Here is a 20,195-nt window from a genome sequence, read left to right on the forward strand (position 1 = left end):
AGCCGGAGACCCCGAATGACTCGCGAAGGAAGAGTCTCCATCTGGGGTAGAGACCAAGATGGAGAGTCTCCATCATGGACCCTCCTTCTAATCTCACCATTCCATGGCTCCTGCATTATTCATAAAATGCACAGACAAGCTAAATAACTACCCATGAATGGATTCATCAGCATAATCGGCAGGACGATGGAGATTTCTTCATCCTTCAGACACACAAAGCCGTTCAAGGTTCAACATCATCGGTCGGCTAAAGCCGCCCTTCTCGCGTGGCTTCGGTTCCTCTCGTATTCCGTCTCCGTCTTATGCATTCAAGAGCGTGCATCCTTGTGCACTGAGGCCATTCCACCAACCATATGCCCGAACCGTTCATGTTTGGGCCTCCAAACCAGGAATCGATCGCCGGATTGAGTATCCTTTTATGCGACCAGCTCTTATGCACAAGAATCCCACACAACCCGGTTCACACTAATTCGCCGGTCCATCCAATGTTGTCATGCTCGTCTCGACTGGAACCTGGTGCTTCCCATTAGTAGTATCTGGGGCTCACCTCCGCATGATGATTGGAAGATGCACGGCGCTCGTGCTCGCCCATAGCCCATATGGGGAGCCCAATATCGGGGTCGGTTATTGGGTTTGCGCAATCTGGGATCAGCTGCTCTATCGCCAGCTCCCTCGTTATTAGAGGCTGCAGAATCCTCCTCAATGACTAGCCTCTTCGGTGTATTTCGCATGGCCGGTTTGCTTCTTTCCACTAGTCAGTGGCCATGAATACAGGGTTGGTCCCAGGTGGCCCCCAAGATACATAATCTCGAGTTTTCCCTGCTCGAGTAGTGACTGTTTATTTGTGGTTTGAGTCATTCATCCACCGTGTTCTGGCTGCCGTTTTTCTTGCAAACGAAAAGAACCACCAAGCATGGCTGGTGACAATCTCCCGGCTGCCGGGGAGCCGTCCATGCCCAACCGAATCTCTTACTGGCGCCTACTGCTCGACCAGGGCGTGCTCACCCAAGAAATCCTCGATTATCCATGGGAAGGCTCTGGCACTGAAGACGACCCGTACCTCGTCACCTGGATTCCGAACGATCCTCGGAATCCCATGAATTTCCCCGCCTGGCGCAAATGGCTGTATACGATAACGGTGGCTTGGGCTACGCTCGCCGTGTCCTTGGTCTCGTCGGCCTACAGTGGAGGAGTCGAGCAGATAATGGAAAGCTTTCATGTGGGCACTGAGGTGGCCACGCTCGGCATCTCGCTCTTCGTGTTGGGCTTCGCCATCGGCCCTCTGCTCTGGGCCCCCATGAGCGAGCTCTGGGGCCGGCAATACCTCTTCTTCGTCAGCTATTGTGGGCTCGCGGCGTTCAATGCCGGCATCACTGGCTCCAAGAACATCGAGACCCTCATCATCCTACGCTTCTTCGCGGGCGCATTCGGATCGTCGCCCTTGACAAATGCCGGAGGGGTGGTGGCGGATTTGTTCCCCGCGAAGCAGCGGGGGTTGGCTATGAGTATCTTCGCAGCGGCGCCGTTTATGGGTCCAACCATCGGTCCGGTTTGCGGAGGCTTCCTGGGGATGAATGCAGGATGGAAGTGGGTGATGGGATTCCTGGCTGCTTTCTCCGGTCTTCTCTGGATCATTGGTAGCCTGGTGGTGCCGGAGACCTACGCCCCGGTTTTATTACAGCAACGCGCAAAGAAGCTTACCAAGGTGACGGGGAAGATCCATCTAAGTAAGACAGAGGCAGAGAAGGGGAAGGTCCCTTATTCCACCGTCTTCAAGACAGCACTGTCGCGGCCGTGGCTTCTTCTGTTCCGTGAACCGATTGTCTTCCTACTCTCCGTCTACATGGCGATCATATATGGAACGTTGTACATGATGTTTGCTGCATTCCCCATTGTGTACGAGGAGCTGCGCGGTTGGAACCAGGGTGTCTCTGGTCTATCATTCCTCGGGGTCATGGTGGGCATGAACATAGCAGTTCTGTACAGCATCTGGGACAACAAACGGTACGAAAGAACTGATGAAGCTCACAAGGGATTTGCACCTCCAGAAGCGCGTCTCCCTCCGTGTCTGATAGCGTCAGTGATGATTCCCTTGGGCCTCTTCTGGTTCGCCTGGACAAATTACCCGTCGATCCACTTCATGGCGAGTATCGCAGCCTGCGTTCCTTTCGGGTTCGGCATGGTGCTGGTCTTCCTCAGCTTGATGAACTACCTGATTGATGCCTACACCATCTTCGCTGCCTCGGTGTTGGCTGCCAATTCCGTTCTGCGCTCAATCTTTGGCGCCGTCTTTCCGCTCTTCACAACCTACATGTACCACAACCTGGGGGTTCACTGGGCCTCCAGCATTCCCGCATTCCTGGCACTGGCATGTGTCCCCTTTCCTTTCCTATTCTACAAATACGGCCCGGCGATTCGAACCCGGTGCAAATATTCGGCGCAGTCGGATGCCTTTATGAGGAGACTGATGGAGCAAAGCACGCGAGACAACCGTCAGCCGGAGCCGGAGAAGGATATTACAGAAAAAGAGACCGAAGAGAAAGAGACAGAAGTATCGCCGGCTCAGGCCTCTTCGTCCACACTCGGGGAGAAGTCGCGACTCGGTGATCTCCCTGCTGTGACAGCCGAAGACGCCGCCCGGACCCGTTCGATAGCGTCGCAAGGGTCGCGTCGACCGGGCTCTGCAAAGGCAGAGTCTGTGTACGAGGCAAATCCGTATGACGTTGATCGAGTGAACACTCGTGACTCGTTCAAAGAGTAAACAGTCGCTCCTGTAAATGTATTGTGTCTGTTGAACCTCAGACTATCTTGGCATCGGGACTTAAAATTAGTGTGCGGTTAGTTGCATGGCTAGCGTTGTCGTATATAGAATGGTAAATGTGCACTAAAACTTACGCTGCAGAAATCCAGGGGGTAAAGCAGAGAATAGAATAGATCTTCTCAATAATGTCCTACAATGGATGAAGCAACTGCCCGTCACTTAAAGTATAGAGTAGTATCCACCCAAGTCACATGGGGCCGCGATTTAGCGCGTTTCTCCACTTCTTATCGAGTAAACTTATCAGTGACATCCCCGATTCTATCTATCAACTTTCGTCATTCCCTCCCTTCATCTCCGCCACCACCATCCCCCATCATGGGTCGCACCCCAGGAAAACGCTCCTTTGAGCAGGTAGATCCCACCACCGACGAAGCCGTCAACAACACGCGACACCATCCCACTCCACGCACCACCAGCGGCCAACGCTTCGGCCAAGACACGTCCTTCGTGCCCCTCAGCCAATCAGGCGAGGACGAAGACGACGCCCACGCAACAGATCTCATCCAAGGAAGCCAAGATGCTGGTGATGATGTGTCCACGTACATTCATTATGGTGACCTGAAGGCCAAGATTGTCGGCGTACGGTACTATCGCGGGCATGCTACGATTGGGGAACATGTTCGCGTTGTGCGCGACCCCGGGAATCCGTATGATTCGAATGCGATCCGCGTGGATAATGTCATGGGGCAGCAGATTGGCCATATTCCGCGCACGGTGGCGGCGAAGCTGGCGAAGTATTTGGTAAGTAGTTTTTATGTTAGATTGTATTGTGTAGTTTGAAGTTATTTGGAGCTAAGTTTGATGGCGTGGTTTCTGCCTTGGGGTGGTGTAGGATGATAGATCTCTTGTCGTTGATGGAGTCTTGACCGGTGTGATTGGCGCTTTTGATTGTCCTATTGTTCTGAAGCTGTTCGGGACTAGTCAGCCGGAGGCCAGACAGGCGCTGAAGAGTCGGATGGAGATGGATAATTTGCCCCTCGGAGGGTTCAAGCAGAATGAGCGCAATGAGAAGAAATTGGAGAAGGAGCGGGAGAAGGCGAGAAAGGAGGCGGCCAAGTTGGCGAGGTCGCTTGCTAAAGGCAAAGGGAAGCAGTTCCAGGGAGAGAATGTGCTAGGGTATTCGAATCTCTTCACTGGGGAAGGGCTCGTTGAAGGCGAGAACCTGGAGGAACTTATCGGCCAGAGCAGCACTTTCAATCCACGCGATATCGGCCATGTCGCAGAGGACTTTGGCATGAAGGAATCTGACTTGGAGAATATGCCGATGGCGCAGTCTCCGGCTGCTCTGGCGACAGAGCTTCTTCCGTATCAGCGTCAAGGGCTTGCTTGGATGATTGCTAAAGAGAATCCGGGTCTTCCTGGCGATGGGGGTGATGTCGTGCAGCTCTGGAAGAAGAATGGGAACAAGTACACCAATATCGCTACCAATTACTCTATGATGCAGGCTCCGCCTCTTGCGAGTGGTGGTATACTCGCTGATGACATGGGACTGGGCAAGACTATTCAGATCCTTTCACTGATACTGGTCAATTCTCAGCCCAAGACTCCGGAGTCCTCCAGGACCACGCTGATTGTGGCTCCAGTGGGTGTGATGAGCAATTGGCGAAACCAGGCGCTTGTTCATACTCATAGCGACAAAGCTCCGAAGGTGCTGATATACCACGGACAGGGGAAGAAGGAAGCAAGCAACCTTGACCAGTATGATGTGGTTGTTACAAGCTATGGTGCCCTGGCAATGGAGTACAGCCCGAATGCCAAAGCACCACCGAAGAAAGGCCTCTTCTCCATTCATTGGCGCCGCGTCGTCCTCGACGAAGGACATACTATTCGTAATCCACGGTCGAAGGGTGCCCTAGCAGCTTGTAACCTAAGAGCGGGCTCGCGATGGACCCTTACAGGAACGCCCATTGTCAACACACTCAAGGACCTCTACTCCCAGGTGCGCTTTTTGAGACTAACTGGCGGCCTCGAGGATCTGGCCGTCTTCAACAGTGTCCTGATACGACCTCTGTTGTCCGGGGACCCCGATTCCCGCCTTCTACTCCAAGCCTTGATGACAACTATCTGCCTACGGCGCAGGAAGGACATGAACTTTGTGAACCTGCGTTTGCCACCCCTGACATCCCGCATCCTGCGCATCAAGTTCCACCCGCACGAGCAAGAGAAATACGACATGTTCCAGTATGTATCGCAACCACATTCCTTGTTTTAAACTAACACCAGCAGATCCGAGGCCAAGGGCATGCTCCTGGACTTCAAATCCAAAGATAAAACCAGCACCAACTACTCTCACCTCCTCGAAGTAATCCTCCGTCTCCGACAAGTCTGCAACCACTGGGCTCTCTGCAAAAGCCGCCTCGACAAGCTCGCCGACCTCCTCGAAAACAACAAAGTCGTCCCTCTAACCCCCGAAAACATCAAAGCCCTCCAATACATGCTCCAAATCCGCATCGAAAGCCAAGACACCTGCCCCATTTGTCTCGACAACCTCGAACAACCCGTAATCACCGCCTGCGGACACGCCTTCGACCGATCCTGCATCGAACAAGTCATCGAACGCCAACACAAATGCCCCATGTGCCGTGCCGAAATCCCAGACACCACAACCCTAGTCTCTCCCGCCGTCGAAATGGGCGAAAGCACAGACACCGTGGACGCCGACCCCGACAATCCCAGCAGCAAGATCGAAGCCCTGATCAAAATCCTCACAGCACATGGCCAGACATCCGGAACCAAAACCGTCATCTTCAGCCAATGGACCTCCTTCCTCAACCTCATCGAACCTCACCTCCTCCGCCACGGCATCGGCTTCGCCCGCATCGACGGCAAAATGCCCTCCATCAGCCGCGATAACTCCACCCTACGTTTCTCCAACGACCCATCCTGCACCGTCCTCCTAGCTAGCTTAAGCGTCTGCAGCGTTGGCCTGAACCTCGTAGCAGCTAACCAGGCCATTCTCTGCGATAGCTGGTGGGCTCCCGCTATCGAAGACCAAGCCGTCGACCGTGTATACCGACTCGGTCAGACGCGCGAATCCACCGTCTGGCGACTCGTCATGGAGGATAGTATCGAGGATCGCGTACTGGCTATTCAGGAGAATAAGCGGAAGTTGATGCTCGAGGCGTTCAGGGAGACGGCGACGAGGAAGAAGGTCGATGATAGAGCGACGAGGGTGGCTGATCTGGAGAAGTTGTTGAAGTAGATTTCTTTCGTAGTAGCTTCAGCTATGGGAAGTAATACTTTCTGTGGGCTAAGGGATATATGGGTTGATTTCCTTGTTTCTACCCTTCTAATCGATTTCTATCCGGGGATAATTGTTTATTCTTCCTTCCGGCATTACTTTCTTCACGTCCCTATTTACTTTCATGACACTTGTTCTCACTTAGAATCCTCACCAAATGTACTACTAGTAGGATACTCATCATAATCCATATTCATCAATTTCATTAATTCTATGTATAACACAAAGACTGGGGTGAGAGATAAAAAAAGAAAGAAGAAAAAAAAAATATAAAGAAAAAGATAAAGAGGGCCGACGCAGCAGAGGTGCAATTCGCTAATACAATACAGTCTTGAAGGAAACGCCGAAGAGGGACAAGAATTGAAGGTATGGTATGGTATGGTATGGTATGCTATCTCTCCCTCGCTGGAAAGGAGACAATTGCATAGGGGTGTCAGGTATGTACTCTAATGAGAAATGGTAGTCTTCTGCTGCGATTCGGAGTGTAGGATTGATATTATGTGCAAAGAATAGTAGTAGCGAAAACCCTCACTGAGGCCTGCAGCTCGGCTTATTCTGGTCCTGCAAATCTTGCGGTGGCTCTGAGTGATCTCTTATTGCGCTTGAGTTTTCAGTAGTACTGTCGCCGCTGCCGCCGTAAGTAGGTTGTGCTGATGTAGCGGTAGCAGAGGTGTTTTGGGCGGGATCAGAGGTGTTGGAGTGTGTGCTGTTTCCAGGCGTTGCAGGAGTGCTTCGAGCATGAGATAGGTCAGGACTGGTCATCGTTAGGCCGGGGATCGCAATAGGTGTCTGTGGAGCTTGTTGTGTGATGCTCGTGTCTGGAGCCAGAGCCGGAGGGCCAACGTTGTGTGCACTTGCTGGGATGGTGGGCTGTGGTGCAGGTGCCGATGGCTGAGGGGTAAAGGGCTGTGGAGGTCGTTGAGACGGTAGTGGGCTGACATGCATTTGTGGATTTATGCCATAAGGCGCGGATCCCTGTGCTAAGACCATTCTTTGTCTTTCGACGATCATCTTTTGATAAGCTTCGTAGTTGGTACGCTTTAGCCGCTCGTCATCGAGTTGCTGCTGGGCAGCGTTTTTCTCGTCCTCGGTCAACTTGTCGTTGTCATCTTTCTGGAACAGCTCCGTAAGTTTGATCTTGCGGATTAGTCTTTGGCTTTCATCGGAATGAGCGTCCGCGCGGATGATTCTGTCGAGGACTTCCGGGTCTTTTCCGAGGCATTCTGTCACGTCTTGCTGGGGTGTTTGCTTTGCTGGGAAGAGGTACTCTCCGAGGGACCTGGTGGCTAAGCGGATTGGGTTTTTCTTGTCGACGACACGGAAGGCAAGTTGGGTTTTGAAGACGGCTTTGTTGTACATGACTTCTTCGAAAGTGCCGCCTGCGATGAATCGGTAGACGAAGACGGGCTTCTTCTGGCCTAAGCGGTAGGCACGTCCGACGGCTTGTTCCTCCCAGACGGGATTGAATGTGAAGTCGAAGATGATGACACGGTTAGCACCGAAGATGTTTAGGCCGAGGCCGCCAGCACGGGTGGAGATCAGGTACACGTCCTCTGCAGACCCTTGATTGAATAGCTTGGTGGCATGTTGTCTGTTGGCAATTGGGGTGCTTCCGTCTAGACGGCAATACTTCCAATTAGACGCCTTGAGGATATCGTTCTCGACGTAGTTGAGTGTAGGTATGCTGTGGGAAAACACAAGCACCTTATCTCCAGCCCGGACGGACTCTGCGATGATCCTGTTCAGAATTTCGGCTCGACAGGATAGTGTTGCGGCGCCCATGTCAGTAACAGTGGAGAAGAGCTGCTCTTGTTTGGACACGAGAGTTTCAACGTCCAGACCCAGCTGCGTGATAGGCTCGTCACCCGGGGCTGGTTCAATCGCGGCGCCGTCTAGTAATTTATCGAGCTTCTGAGCCTCGCTGGCTCTGCTGAGTAGCTTATCTCTGAAGCAAGTTGGGTGATTGCAGCAGAGACCCAGAACAGCTAGCCAAGACAGTAGCTTCATCCTGCTAACGTCTTCACTGCCCTCTAGAACTGACTGCACGTATAGATCGTATGCGGACTTTTGTACAGCCGTTAACGGAACAGTAATGACGAATTCGACCTTGGGAGGCATGCTGCCCTCGAGGACAGAGATATCAGCTCGGTTGATCTTTGGTTCAAGGATCTTGTTCAGGACCTGAAGCTTCACAAGAGACCGCCGCCGCTCGCTATGTGTGCTGTCCACGTACAGCCCCTCCTCGATTGGCTCTACAAAGTTAGCCTTGAACTCTGTAAATTCGCCCAGATAGCCTTTTGCAATCCAGTTGACCATAGTAAAGTAATCCACAAGGTTATTGGCAAGAGGAGAGCCCGTCAATGCAATGCGACTCTGAGAGCGGAACTGCATGGCCGCAAGAGTAATGCCAGAAATGGGATTCTTCATTTTATGAGCTTCATCAGCAACAATGATGTTGGCTCCTTCCAGAAGCCACTTCTTGATGTTCTCGTGCTGCTCTTCCGTAAGGGGTTGGCCTCTCTTGCTTGTTTCTTTATTATGAATCCATGTCCGAAATATGTCATAGCTGATAAGAAGTACTCCGCCTTCTTCATTCCAAGAGCCCACAGTATCCAGTCTTTCCGACAAAGAAGCCGAGCTGGTGATTTTGTTCACAGGCCCGATGGCCGAATCCTTAGGGGTCCACATGATGAACTCTTCGTACCAGTTTTCGATCAGCGACGACGGACACAGAATAAGGGTCTGAGATCGAAGAAGGTCATCTGGAATTTGCTTCCTGATCCAAGGATTCTCAGAAGCAGCTGCATTAGCTATAGTCACAAGGAGGGAGATGACCTGCATCGTTTTACCCAAGCCCATCGTATGAGCTAGCAGACAGCCCTGATGTTTTCCACCATCCTCAGTCAGCTCTCGCCACATAAATTGGATGCCATGCAGTTGATGAGGTTTGACACGCTGTCCGATATGAGGGTCCAAGTAGATGACAGGATCGCCAAAGCTGACAGCCTGGCGAGTGGCATCAGTATTACTGACACCCATGCTTTCCAATTTGCGTTCAAGCTTCTGCCTCAACCTCTCTTGGATAGCAACACGAAGTTTGGCGTTTTCTTGATTCATTTTTGCGGCTTGGCTCTCCTTCACTTCACGTTTCCTTTTCTTGTGGGGTGAGTCAAAAGCAGCCATGGCGGTCTGTTGCCGGTTTAAATCCCAGGTTTGATACGCATCCAAGCGGCAGGAGAGTTCCTTGCAAAACCCGGGAAAATCCGCGACACGCGCTTTTGCCTCCCAAACATGGGCTTTTGGGAAGCCCTTCACGAGATAATGAGCGCAGTTTATCCATGAAATAAAGAGTGATGCCGTGCGCAAGACAAAACTAGCCTCATCAGGTTTCGAATGAGGCAATGTGTCCTTGCCTCTAGACAGTCTGTTCAAAGCATTGTCTGTGAGGTGTTGCAGGCGTTCTACGTCATATGTCGGAACCATCCTAGTCAATCTCTGTCGTTCTTCATCTGCCAGTGATGCTATCAACTTTGCCAGGAGTCTGCAACGGTCATGACGCTCTTCCAGGAGCCTCCAAGCAATACCTTTCAGTTTGTCAAAATCGTTGATTTCGGGTAGGTCCACTACTATATCTATTTGAGGCCTCGCAGAATTTGCAGACTGTGCGGTGCCGTCTTGTTTCGGTGGTGACGGTACTTCGGTTTTCGGTATCTCGACATACACTTTAGGAGGAAGCTTTGGTGCAGGAGATATGTCTCTTGACACGACACGTTCAGATTGCGGCGTCTGTCGCGCTGGGTTCAGTGGGGGCGTCTCGACGGTAAAATCATCCTCTTCAGACAATGGATCATCGCCGGTTAGATCAATAGTTTCTATTGGCCCTTCAGGAATTGGCGGAGGAGAGGGAGAACTGGACACGACGAAAGGATGTGCCCTAGCCCTGAGTTTTCGCCTTCGTCCAGAAGGACTAATGATATCATCGTCGTCCGACGAAGGGGTAAGGCTTTGGCGGAAATCGTCATCTTCGACGAGATCGACGACAGAGTCGTCATCCTCAATGAAGTCCTCAAGTGAGTCGTCATCAAAAGTGCCATTATCAGTTTCCGAGCCGAGTGACTCTTCATCCTCGCCAATGCTTTGCCGTTTAGGAGGCAAAGGCCTCGCAGGGAAAGCCATTTTTGGAGGACACTTCTCGAGTTCAAGAACGGTTATAAGCCACTTCTGCTTCTGGATGTTGATGACGGTGTTCTCCAGGCTTCGGCACTGTACTTGTAGCTCTTTTCGGGATGCATATTCACCTTCCTCTATCGCTTTCGTGAATACACCCAGACGTCGTTCCAGAAGGTTGATATCGCGTGTGAATGTCTTGATTTGTTCATTAGTGGTTTTACCTCTCCTGGAAGATAACCAAATTTTCCGTGCCTTTGGCTCTTCTTTTTTCTTTTCATCTTGCAGCCACTTGTTCTCATATTCTGAAATGCAACTTGCAATGATAGCTTTGATTTCAGCAGATGTAAGGATTGTTTGCCGCGGCAATGGTTCCTGGCGTTCATCCTCAATCTCCTGCCATGTGTCGTCATCGTACTCTCCCTCTGATCCTGAGTCTCCATATAGCGGAAGGGTATCAAGGCCATCATCATCATCGTCCTGTGCGGGGTATTTTCGTAACAAGTAGACAAAGGGGTCATGGTCCTTTGCGCCTCCGCTATCAGCCTTCTCCGACTGAACCAATTGCGGCCACTTCTGTAGTTCGTCTTTGGAGACTGTGACTCTGCCATTATCCACAGTATACAAGGTGCACGCCCTTGGGCTGCTGGAGCCTATGACTACTTCCTTTTTCCACGGTTTACTCTTCTGCTTGGTTAAGTCTCGATAGGGAACCAAAGCTGACTGCGTGGAGCTTAACTTGACAGGCCGCTGCTTCAGGAAATAGAGAAGTCTCCGGTTCACGAATCTGCGCTGGCCAGCTGGAATTTTGGAGCCGATTATTGAGAAGGTCCGGTCACTCTCTTCTGGGTCATAGTCTGAGTCAGAAGCATAGAATAGCCTGGATACATTCAGCTCTTCCGGACCCATGTACCACTCATTGGGGCTTTTATGTCTGCTTGTCTGTTTTGGGACATTATGGTCAGACTCATCCTGAGCCAAGGCACTAAGATTGAGCTTTCTTCGTTTCTTGCCATGAGCATCGACAATCAAATCCTCTCCAGGCCGAATGCGTCTTTCAGGTGGTTGTTCTGCAGTTGATGGCGTGTTTTCCTCAGTTCGCTGAACAGTAGCAGGACGGCTTGCAGGCTCGGTTGGATTGCGATGCTCCACAGAATCAGCTCTACGTTCAAAATCAGCTTTGGGGCGATCTCCGGAAGGCTCCTGCGGCGGGAGTTTGGATGAAGGAGTCTGCAGACGAGGAATTTGGTGAGGCGCTCGTTGTGGTGTCACATTCTGGGACGGGGGCAAGCGGTACACTGAATTGTCTATTCGAGAGACAACCGGGCTCGCATAGTCGACGTGATCTTCAGACAAACTGCCTAAATTTCTGGATTCCTGGAACTTGAGACTCTTTCGCTGGAGATAACGGATTGCCATAAGTATAGAGCTACGATGGCCAAGAGCTCTCACGCCAAGGTCTTCCCGTAAAGTCTCCTTGTCTACATCATGCAGCAGCACCTCGCCGGTAATTTCATTCTCCCGAAGCGTAGCTTCAAATGTGACAGGGTCCGGTCGTGGAGCACGCGATGATGACCGAGACCATGGAGTCTGCGGATTCCGACACAGGAATTGCACCACCTCATCGACCGTCCAATCGAGAGGATCTCCGCCAGGCCCCATTTCAATGGGCCAGCCAAGCTGGCTTTAAATATTAGCGGTGGTGGAATTTCCAGAATACTCCAGCACTCTTAGAAGACCATTTCCGGTGCCTGAGAAAGTCTCAAAACGGCTGGGCGGAAATGGCATCTCCGGTGCTTGATTACTTCACCAGCCACACAAATGATCGCTGAATTGAAGGGCAAGGAAAGATGAGCGAGCGAAAGAATAGCTTCCAGATAAGCAGAAATTCAAAACAAAGGCACGCGCAGAGAAGCGCGCAACAACGAGGCGACGAGGCTACGAGAACAACGCGTCTAATAAGGCGGAGATAATGATTTTAGTTGTTTCTGCCGGCAGCCAAGGCGGTCGGTGATCACCCCACCAAGGAGAGGATGACTAATCTGGGCCCTCAGCAGGAGAAGTATAGAAGTATAAAAGTGGAGATGATGTGGAAATGAAGTTGAAATGAAGAACTATCTGATGTATGAGATTAGGAAGTGACCTGCGGTTCTCTCCTGCATGAACAGACTCCGTAATGGTGAGTCCCATACAACTCACTCCGCACGAGCCTGACGTCGGAGAGATATCGCCGTGTATGCGGAAACCGCCGATCCCTCAGACCCTTTGGATGCATCATATGTATGGTTGATGCCATGCAAATCCGGCTGGGGGTATCTCTACTATGAAGATTATCCTTGGCAGGAAGCTTCCAGGCCCACATATTCTCCGTGATGCGAAGCTGTCAGACAGCAATCATCTGAACATGATGTGAGGCTAATGCGATCGCAAGGTTGTTTTGCACGAAGAAGCATTGATTATCTCTGTCTGACGGCCTAATAAACATCAATTAACAGTACACCGAGGGTATTCGCTTCATGTTAACTCCTTCCGTCTGCGCGCAACAAATACTGCAAGAACAAATAAAGATTCAAATCAAAGCCAAACCAAACCGCGGCAGTCATCTTGACCTCTCTCATTCGCTGTTGAACAAGACCAGAATTCTCCATATTGGAAATTGAAACAGAAAAAAGAAACGAGAACGAAAAGAAAGTATAAAAGAAAGAAAAGTAAAAGGAAAGAAAAGGCAAAGGAAATAAAAATACAGAATAACAACTCAACTAAAAAGCATCAGACGACCGCAGAAACAATCAAACCGAACGGCCCAAGTCATGACCGATAATGTGAAGCTTGTTCACGGGCCAAAAAATGGCAGGTTGAAGATATAACGTTCCCCGACATTCAACTCCCGGAGGCAATGGTTGAACAAAGCGACCTGGTAAGGGTTCGGCAATGCATCCAGGGCCAGAGGCGGCTTCATCAGGAACAGCCCGCCTGTTGGCTGCCTTGCCTTGATGCCTGCACAACACGGCGCCGTGGTTGGAGTCGGGAGCTGCATCTCTTCATCAGGGTTGAAGAGTGTTTGATTGCCAGACTTTCCTGGCTTCAGGCCGTTGGTTGACTTTACCTCGACCTTCGTCCAATGGCCAACCGTCGCCAGGACTTGGTAACCGTCGCTCCATGGGTTCTTCGCACCCAAGGTCATGTCAAGGTCCATCGGGCACACAGTCCCAGGAAGTTCCATGTCCGGGACCTCACCCCGGAACACGGGCAGTGGCCCAGTTGGCTGATCAAAGTGCTGTTCGGCGGGGACAAGCTTGTACAGTGGCTCTACCTGGACCGCATCAAGCATTGGCCAGTCCTCATTGACATTCGATTCGTCCACATCAGGAACAATAGCGGTAACTGGGACGGGAATTGTGTCGGGAGCAGGCATTTCAACGGCGAACACACTTTCACCGGACATCATAAGCTGTTTGATCTGAGAGTTGGTAGGAACTCCGCTGTCGATTCCATTCTGAGATGGGGCTGGTCCGACATTCTGAAATACTCGCAGAGCTTCTTTTGCTGTATTGACAAGCATCTGCTCTTGTGCCTTGGGCATCTTCTTAGGTTTCTTGGGCCCAGTAGCCCGCATACAACGCTTGCGCTTCTTGCGCTTCTCCAATGTGTAGGTAGGTGGGAGAGGGATCCGTCCGCCAGCTTCACCCAGGGCTGGAATGATCAAGCCAGGAGTAAGTCCTCGAGTGGTATTAAGGTTAGGGTCAATGCCGTGCTCCATCAAGGTCTGCATCAATTTAGACTCAAGCTCACGACTCAACTTATTGCCTGAATCCCAGGCCAACATGCCGAACGCCTGTCTGAACCTTCCACCGCGCTGCTGCAGTGCATTGGGGGCAATACGAAATTCGGGACTCATGCGGTCGGTGATATCGCTGAGCCGGATTCGTCTATCGAGACGCATCCAAGCTTCCACGCGGAACTCGTCCACATCGGAGGCAATGTGATCAGGCAAGACGGGAATATCGCGCAGGACCTTTCCGTTAATGGGGTAGGGCATATCTGGCGGCTCGATCTTGCTCTTAGGGCCAGTGGGCTTGAGCTGATAAAGGATGTCCGGCAGATTGTCCCACGACCAGTCTTGCTGCTCAGGATGGAAAGAAGTAAAGTCGCCCGAGTCGGCTTGGGCTTGGCACGCCTCACGGTAAGTAGATTGAACGGATTCTTGAAACGAAGCTTGCACTGATTCTTGTTAGCTTCTTGATCTCGACTGGGGATGTATACTAACTCATTGCATAGTTCTGTTTCAACATGTCCTGGAAAGCATTGGTGCTTTCGGTCGAGAGAATGGCCATTGTGAAAGATGGTTATGTGTTGTCTTGATTGAGAACGATTAGAGAAGAGATGCCTTTTTCGAAAGACTATCAGATAGAAACGAAGCCTTGAAAACACGCAGTTCAATGTCTTGATTGAGATCGGTCAAGAGAAGGGAAACCTTTTCCGAAAGACTGTATGAGAGAAACGAAGCTTTGAACCTGGCACGCAGTTGAAGATTGATACTATCCACGAACGAATTCAAACGAAGAAAAGCACGAAGCAGATGAACTGGCTGGAGAACTCGCAAGAGGAAAAGAAGAGGAAGATGTTCGACTAAGTCGCATGGTGTTCGGGGGGACCATTGTCTATTTAACAACATACCATTAATAGAGAGGCTGGCATAGAGCTCTACATAGGGTAAGGTCCATGAGCAGAACTTCATTGTTCGAATTGGAGGAGAGGAATTCACTCGGGATGCTCTATCGAGCTCTTCGAGGTTTCCTATACGATGCCTTTAGACGGCCGTTTCTGCGGCCCTAACGATCGATTTAGTCTATCCTGAAGATGAGCGATTGAGCAGACAGAGCTCTATCCAACGAACCTAACCATGCCTATATTCGAATTATCTTTGCATACGCAATCCGCAAAGCATATCATCTACTGAAGCCATCATTTAGCATCATTAAGCCAATATCCCTAAAATCACATCTGACTGCGAACACTCATGACAGATCTGACTGCGTGCCCCAGTGCACCAGCCGCCAATATAGCAGTCACTGAGTCTTATAGATCTGACTTGGCCAATCAGAATCCTGGAGGCTGGATCTACCTCTGTGACAGGGTCCACCTTGAAACTGGGGCCCCGTAGTAACAAAGGTATCAATACATTGGCCTTTGTTCATGGGTGGGTCCCTATTGTTGCTTCTGTGGCTCAATGGTGATTGAATGCAGCGGCTGGGTTAGGTATTGTGAGGTCAATACGGAATTGTCTTTGTTCTGTATTGCAGGCTGGGGTGTTCGCTGTTAATGCCCTCACAAGAGGCTGGGAGTGGGCATTTTGGTGAAGCAGTGGGCTGTGAGGTATGATATGGTATATTCAGGATTGAACAATTGGATTGATAGTAGTTATATGGAGTAACACTGGGTGTGTATCAGCTTAATATGAGGTTTCGTAGCTGTAGCTGGAGCTCATCGCTCAGCCGGAGTTCTTAGGACAGAGCAATCAGTATAAGGCAGCCTACAGTAGTAGTAACTAATTCTACCATATTGTGGAGTAGTAACCCAATCGTCTACAAACAATATAGCTCTTATTGCAAATGGCATCATAATGTTATTAGTAGTGCAGTTAGTAGTAGGGCACCAAATGACCCTAATCTCCGCCATATACATCCCGCATCTCACAGCCAATAATCGGTCCCAGATATAGATACTACTAGTACTTCCCTCTAACCCGCAATCCATCATCCACCAGACAATTACATCTCCTCCAAACATCCACCACTACTGCATCAAACCCATCTTCCAACATACACCCTTCCACACCCTCACACATCTTACAATAAACTAACAATGTCCACCCCCCTCCTCCGTTTAATCCAAACCGCAACCACCAAATCCCGACCCAACAATCCTCTCTACACCCTCCAAATATCCTGCCACGTAAAGCCAAACGCCTCAAGCAACCGCGAAGGCATAACCTCTATCGCAGCAGACAGGGTAGATGTATGCGTCGCAGCAGTGCCCAGGAAGGGCGAAGCGAATGCAGCCGTGTCGCGTGTTATGGCGCAGGTGAGCACACACCCCCTTCTCATCCAATATGAACCAAATTCTCTCTTCAATATATACAAAACAGTTAATAATAACAATGAGAACAGATCTTCCAAGTCCCCAAATCCAACGTAGAAGTGATCCGTGGATTAAAGTCCCGAGAAAAGACCCTTGCTATTTCGGAGCTGGATATTGGGAAGCACAGCGAAGAGGAGTATTTACAGAGGGCGCGGGGGATATTAGAGGGGGCTGTTATGCAGAAATGATTGGTTATATACATATATATTATTTGACTGGCTGAGCCTACAATAATTATTTATTTGGTATTCATCTTCTATCTTTAGTGGTGATTGCTCCCGCAAGCGCGACACCGCCGGCCGTGACATCACATCACGGGGGATTTTTCTTTTTCTCAACTTTCTCCGCCCGCATCGCATCGCATCGCATATCCCCAGTTTAATTCAACGCAATTCCTCCCTACCTACCTACTTCAATCTTCACCCTCTACCTACATATCCACGCCTCTCTCTTCAACAACACCACCACCCAGAAATACATAATGTCAACAACAACAACCACACCCTCAAAACGCAAATCCGACTCCTCCACCCCCAAAACCATCCACTTCACCTCGCGCACACCAACATGGACATATCTCAAACTCCAATTGTACGTGCCATCTCTTCTTCGAATATACCTACGATTCTGACTAATTTCCTCTAGAATAAATAACCCCCCCACCTCCTCCACAACATCCACACCCCTCGACCCCCTCACAGCCCGAACCTACCTCTCCGCCGCACTCTCCCAATTCCTCGGATTAACGGGAACATCTATCCCTATTGATATACTCAAGATATCGCCGCCCTCGCCATCGTCATCATCAACAACATCTACCGGAGGGAAGGCAGTAGGAGGGGGAGAAGCGGGGTTAGGAAGCACAGTATGGACACGGGTGCCGCGCGATGATGCGGCGGCGGTTGTGGCGGCGTTGAGTTCGTGGATTGGAGGGAGTGCGAATGCATCTGGTGGTGGTAGTGGTGATGTGGGAGGAGGAGGAGGAGGAGGGGGCAGCGTGGCGTGGAGGGTCTGTGCGAAGGGGAATTATCTCGGGGCGTTGGTTAATGGGGGTGGGGGGGAGGTGTTTGTTCCTTGATTGCTGATCCTTGATCTGGGTGTGGATGATGATGATTTTTAGGGGGATATGGGATGTTTGGGGTGAGATAGGATAATGGATTATACGGTTGTGTGATTGGTTGAGATAGGCTCTTGGGGGCAGGAAGTAACCTCCGATTCTAGCGATTGGGCTGGTGTGCGTATGGAGGTCTTGCCTTGTTGGTAGCAAGGGTTCTCGTTGGATATGAAGGTTGTCTGTGGCATTCTACATTATATTCAGCCATGGCGAAGCGATGGACGATATAGCAGGCTGTGCATATACCCAGTTAGTTAAGCAAGTAGTATGATATATCAAAAAGATTCCATTCCTAAATATTCACATCCAAAGACCAACCCTGGTATAGTAGTAATAGTAGTAGTAACGAATGACCGACCCAACCGACCAACCAACCATACATAATATCATCCTCTTTTTTTGATAAAACAGAACACCAGACTCTCATGCTTATTGAACACCATCCAAAATATCAATCAAAACGATCTACCCTCTCATCCCTGCTTTTAAACTTTTAACCCATCACCTCTGCTATCTTAAACAGACTGCTTGCTTCGCACACTCCCTATCACTGTCGAGGCGTCCGACATCCCTGCGGACGGGTAGTTGGCCACTACCTTTGCCCTCAGAGCAGCGCGAATTTCTTCGACCGAGCGGTCCTTCCACTCGGGGTATCCGGATGTGCTGAGAGGGTACAGGACGAAGTTGTCCTCGCGCGTGCCGAATTCGTCCAGCTTGGGCGGGGGCATGGCGGTGATAATGTCAAGCTCGACGGCGAGCTGGCGGCAGTAGGTGTCGAGGGGAAGATCGTTGACGTCGTGGCCGAAGGGGTTTTCGATTTCACTGCCGATGAAGGCGAGTCCGAGAATGATGTAGGCGGCAACTGTTATATTGTTAGATTAGTTGAATTTCGTGGAGTGGAGAGGGTACTCACCGACGGAGGCGGGGATGGTCACCCATTCGAGAAAGTCGTACAGCTGGAAGGGCAACACGAGGACGTAGATCCAGGCAATCTGGGCGATGGAGATGCTGTATGCGGCGGGAAGTGGAGTATCCAGGACGCGCTCGGTGCCGGTGAGGACTTCGTTCAGAGTAGATAGAGCGGTGACTGGGAAGTTAGCGATATATTTTGAAAGACATCGGGACGGGTACGTACTGGCTTGTCCTTGGTGGAGACTGATGTTGAGAGTATTGTTGGCTATGCACCGGTCGACATATGCGGAGAGATGGTTCAAGATCTCCAGAGGAAGATGGCCCAAGGGTTTTTTGGACCGCTTGATAAGCTTTCTCGGGTTGGACTCGGCAAAAGAAACGCCCAGGTATTCACCGACTGACTTCCAGGGCGTCTTTTTCGGGGGTTGAACGACTTGGCGGTCGTGGGCCTCTTTGGCAAATGTGTCGAGGTGTGCAACCAGGCCTGCTAGATCTTCGTATCCCACATCGGGTTCGAATCGCAGTTTATGTTTGAGGGAAACGGCGAAAGCCAGAATGAGGTTCATGGCCGTCCTACGTTTATTAGTAAAGTGGTAATAATCGGAAGCGTGAAAGTCTTACAGTTTTGCCAGCAAGTCTTCCTTGCCCTCCTCTCCTGCGCGTTCTGCCGTGTTGACCCAAATAGTACGTGCAAGGTTGCGAGCCGTCTGATTGAGGAGCGCCCAGTACTTTCTTCCATCCGCCCATCTATGAAGATTAGCAGCTGTCTATGCGCAGATCAAGAATCAGACATACCTTTCATATGCCGTCGAACTGCGGAACGACAGCGCCAAACTGACCACGAAACCGGTAACTGTCAAAAGAATATCGTTGATGCCGACTAGTGAAGATTGGTCAGCGTTCAGTCACATTCTGCGAAAGAAAAACCTACTGTTGTGGACAAATCTGGAAATGAGGGTAATCACAGTGGCCCAAGCTGCAACAAAGGCAAGAGGTAAAATCATTTTCGGCATGATACTGCCATGCATTCGTAGGAAGATGGGCCATTTGGAGTGTCGATCGAGATCTCGCGGTCCGTGCTATACGTCTAATGTTAGTCCAAGTGGTCCCTCCCAATATACCCTGATATTAACATACGAAATATCGATCGATTTCACTAGAGTTGCGTCTTCCTAACATGAACTGTCTGTCTGTGGAACTGGCGAGGTTCTCCAGAAAAGAAGGGCGAGGTGTCAAGCGTCCTCGTGGCTCTTTGGGTTCATTTGCCGGGACAATAGTGGGCACATCATGGTCCGCGGTGGGTGCCAGGTGGTTATCGTGGCTCGCTTCGTCGCCCATTTTGACCTGAAAATTAATCGGTGGGTTGGGATTCGAAAGGAGAGACTGATGGTGGTTTGGGGTTGAGAACAAAGAAGGGCCTGCCTTCAGGAACGAACGTGAAAGATCAACTTGGGAATGGAGACAGGTGATAAACGAAAGTCGTAAGCAACGATTGAAAATTCCCGAGAAGTGAAGATCGATGAAGAGGACGGTGCGTCAGGAGTTCACTGATGGGGATATCTACTAACTAATATCTAGTGCCAACATAAACTTATTAATCCCAGACCAACGACTGCCACGCATTGGACATGGGGCAGCTCCATAAAACAAAGTTCAGAGCGCTGCTGCCATTGTGTAACTAACATACACTGGAATACACTCTAAATCGTATGGCAGTATGGTATGCTGCGTGTACTGGTACCTGTACAGCCACTGGTGCTGCGTATGACTGCTGCTATTTTTTCTTCTTTTGGGGTGTC

The 20,195-nt window shown here is 50.5% G+C and overlaps 7 protein-coding genes across 7 annotated transcripts; 4 read left to right on the forward strand and 3 right to left on the reverse strand.

The window, feature by feature from the left end:
* Window positions 1-741: 741 nt before the first annotated feature.
* On the forward strand, window positions 742-2,884 carry BO79DRAFT_211762 (MFS transporter). The gene has a single exon (XM_025683076.1). The coding sequence runs from the start codon at window positions 914-916 to the stop codon at window positions 2,759-2,761; it is 1,848 nt and encodes a 615-aa protein (XP_025534509.1). The 5' UTR covers window positions 742-913; the 3' UTR covers window positions 2,762-2,884.
* Window positions 2,885-3,107: 223 nt separating this feature from the next.
* Window positions 3,108-6,087, forward strand: BO79DRAFT_182512 (DEAD/DEAH box helicase). Its single transcript, XM_025680226.1, has 3 exons — window positions 3,108-3,562; window positions 3,654-5,002; window positions 5,048-6,087. The coding sequence occupies exons 1-3, from the start codon at window positions 3,137-3,139 to the stop codon at window positions 6,021-6,023; spliced, it is 2,751 nt and encodes a 916-aa protein (XP_025534510.1). The 5' UTR covers window positions 3,108-3,136; the 3' UTR covers window positions 6,024-6,087.
* Window positions 6,088-6,590: 503 nt separating this feature from the next.
* On the reverse strand, window positions 6,591-11,891 carry BO79DRAFT_204240 (putative SNF2 family helicase/ATPase; the record flags this gene model as incomplete). Its single annotated transcript, XM_025681773.1, has 2 exons — window positions 6,591-9,722; window positions 9,780-11,891. The coding sequence occupies 2 exons, from the start codon at window positions 11,889-11,891 to the stop codon at window positions 6,591-6,593; spliced, it is 5,244 nt and encodes a 1,747-aa protein (XP_025534511.1).
* A 1,171-nt stretch (window positions 11,892-13,062) lies between these two features.
* BO79DRAFT_277477 (uncharacterized protein) lies at window positions 13,063-14,563 on the reverse strand (the record flags this gene model as incomplete). Its single annotated transcript, XM_025687819.1, has 2 exons — window positions 13,063-14,450; window positions 14,497-14,563. 2 exons carry the CDS (start codon window positions 14,561-14,563, stop codon window positions 13,063-13,065), a joined length of 1,455 nt encoding a protein of 484 aa, XP_025534512.1.
* A 1,531-nt stretch (window positions 14,564-16,094) lies between these two features.
* Window positions 16,095-16,558, forward strand: BO79DRAFT_277478 (DUF167 domain-containing protein; the record flags this gene model as incomplete). The annotated part of the gene is made up of 2 exons (XM_025687820.1): window positions 16,095-16,313; window positions 16,400-16,558. 2 exons carry the CDS (start codon window positions 16,095-16,097, stop codon window positions 16,556-16,558), a joined length of 378 nt encoding a protein of 125 aa, XP_025534513.1.
* A 293-nt stretch (window positions 16,559-16,851) lies between these two features.
* Window positions 16,852-17,747, forward strand: BO79DRAFT_277485 (uncharacterized protein; the record flags this gene model as incomplete). Its single annotated transcript, XM_025687821.1, has 4 exons — window positions 16,852-16,961; window positions 17,016-17,168; window positions 17,232-17,323; window positions 17,357-17,747. 4 exons carry the CDS (start codon window positions 16,852-16,854, stop codon window positions 17,446-17,448), a joined length of 447 nt encoding a protein of 148 aa, XP_025534514.1. The 3' UTR covers window positions 17,449-17,747.
* Window positions 17,748-17,770: 23 nt separating this feature from the next.
* On the reverse strand, window positions 17,771-19,937 carry BO79DRAFT_241000 (UPF0187 domain membrane protein). The gene is made up of 7 exons (XM_025685079.1): window positions 19,534-19,937; window positions 19,328-19,475; window positions 19,192-19,276; window positions 19,018-19,143; window positions 18,620-18,969; window positions 18,398-18,571; window positions 17,771-18,346 (listed from the first exon to the last, which is right to left on the reverse strand). The coding sequence occupies exons 1-7, from the start codon at window positions 19,732-19,734 to the stop codon at window positions 18,000-18,002; spliced, it is 1,431 nt and encodes a 476-aa protein (XP_025534515.1). The 5' UTR covers window positions 19,735-19,937; the 3' UTR covers window positions 17,771-17,999.
* Between the last annotated feature and the right edge of the window lie 258 nt (window positions 19,938-20,195).

The sequence above is a fragment of the Aspergillus costaricaensis genome (genome assembly GCF_003184835.1).
Source record: "Aspergillus costaricaensis CBS 115574 unplaced genomic scaffold BO79scaffold_51, whole genome shotgun sequence".
Classification (NCBI taxonomy): Eukaryota; Fungi; Ascomycota; class Eurotiomycetes; order Eurotiales; family Aspergillaceae; genus Aspergillus; species Aspergillus costaricensis.

What these genes read in the sequence shown, in the direction of transcription:
- BO79DRAFT_211762 (XM_025683076.1), top strand. Translation starts at nt 914, where the DNA reads ATGGCTGGTGACAATCTCCCGGCTGCCGGGGAGCCGTCCATGCCCAAC.
- BO79DRAFT_182512 (XM_025680226.1), top strand. Translation starts at nt 3,137, where the DNA reads ATGGGTCGCACCCCAGGAAAACGCTCCTTTGAGCAGGTAGATCCCACC. An exon ending in CGAAGCTGGCGAAGTATTTG is followed by an intron (nt 3,563 to 3,653) that starts GTAAGTAGTTTT and finishes GGGGTGGTGTAG; the next exon opens with GATGATAGATCTCTTGTCGT. An exon ending in GAGAAATACGACATGTTCCA is followed by an intron (nt 5,003 to 5,047) that starts GTATGTATCGCA and finishes TAACACCAGCAG; the next exon opens with ATCCGAGGCCAAGGGCATGC.
- BO79DRAFT_241000 (XM_025685079.1), bottom strand. Translation starts at nt 19,734, where the DNA reads ATGGGCGACGAAGCGAGCCACGATAACCACCTGGCACCCACCGCGGAC. An exon ending in GAAGACTTGCTGGCAAAACT is followed by an intron (nt 18,970 to 19,017) that starts GTAAGACTTTCA and finishes TAATAAACGTAG; the next exon opens with GACGGCCATGAACCTCATTC. An exon ending in GACCATCCCCGCCTCCGTCG is followed by an intron (nt 18,347 to 18,397) that starts GTGAGTACCCTC and finishes ACAATATAACAG; the next exon opens with TTGCCGCCTACATCATTCTC.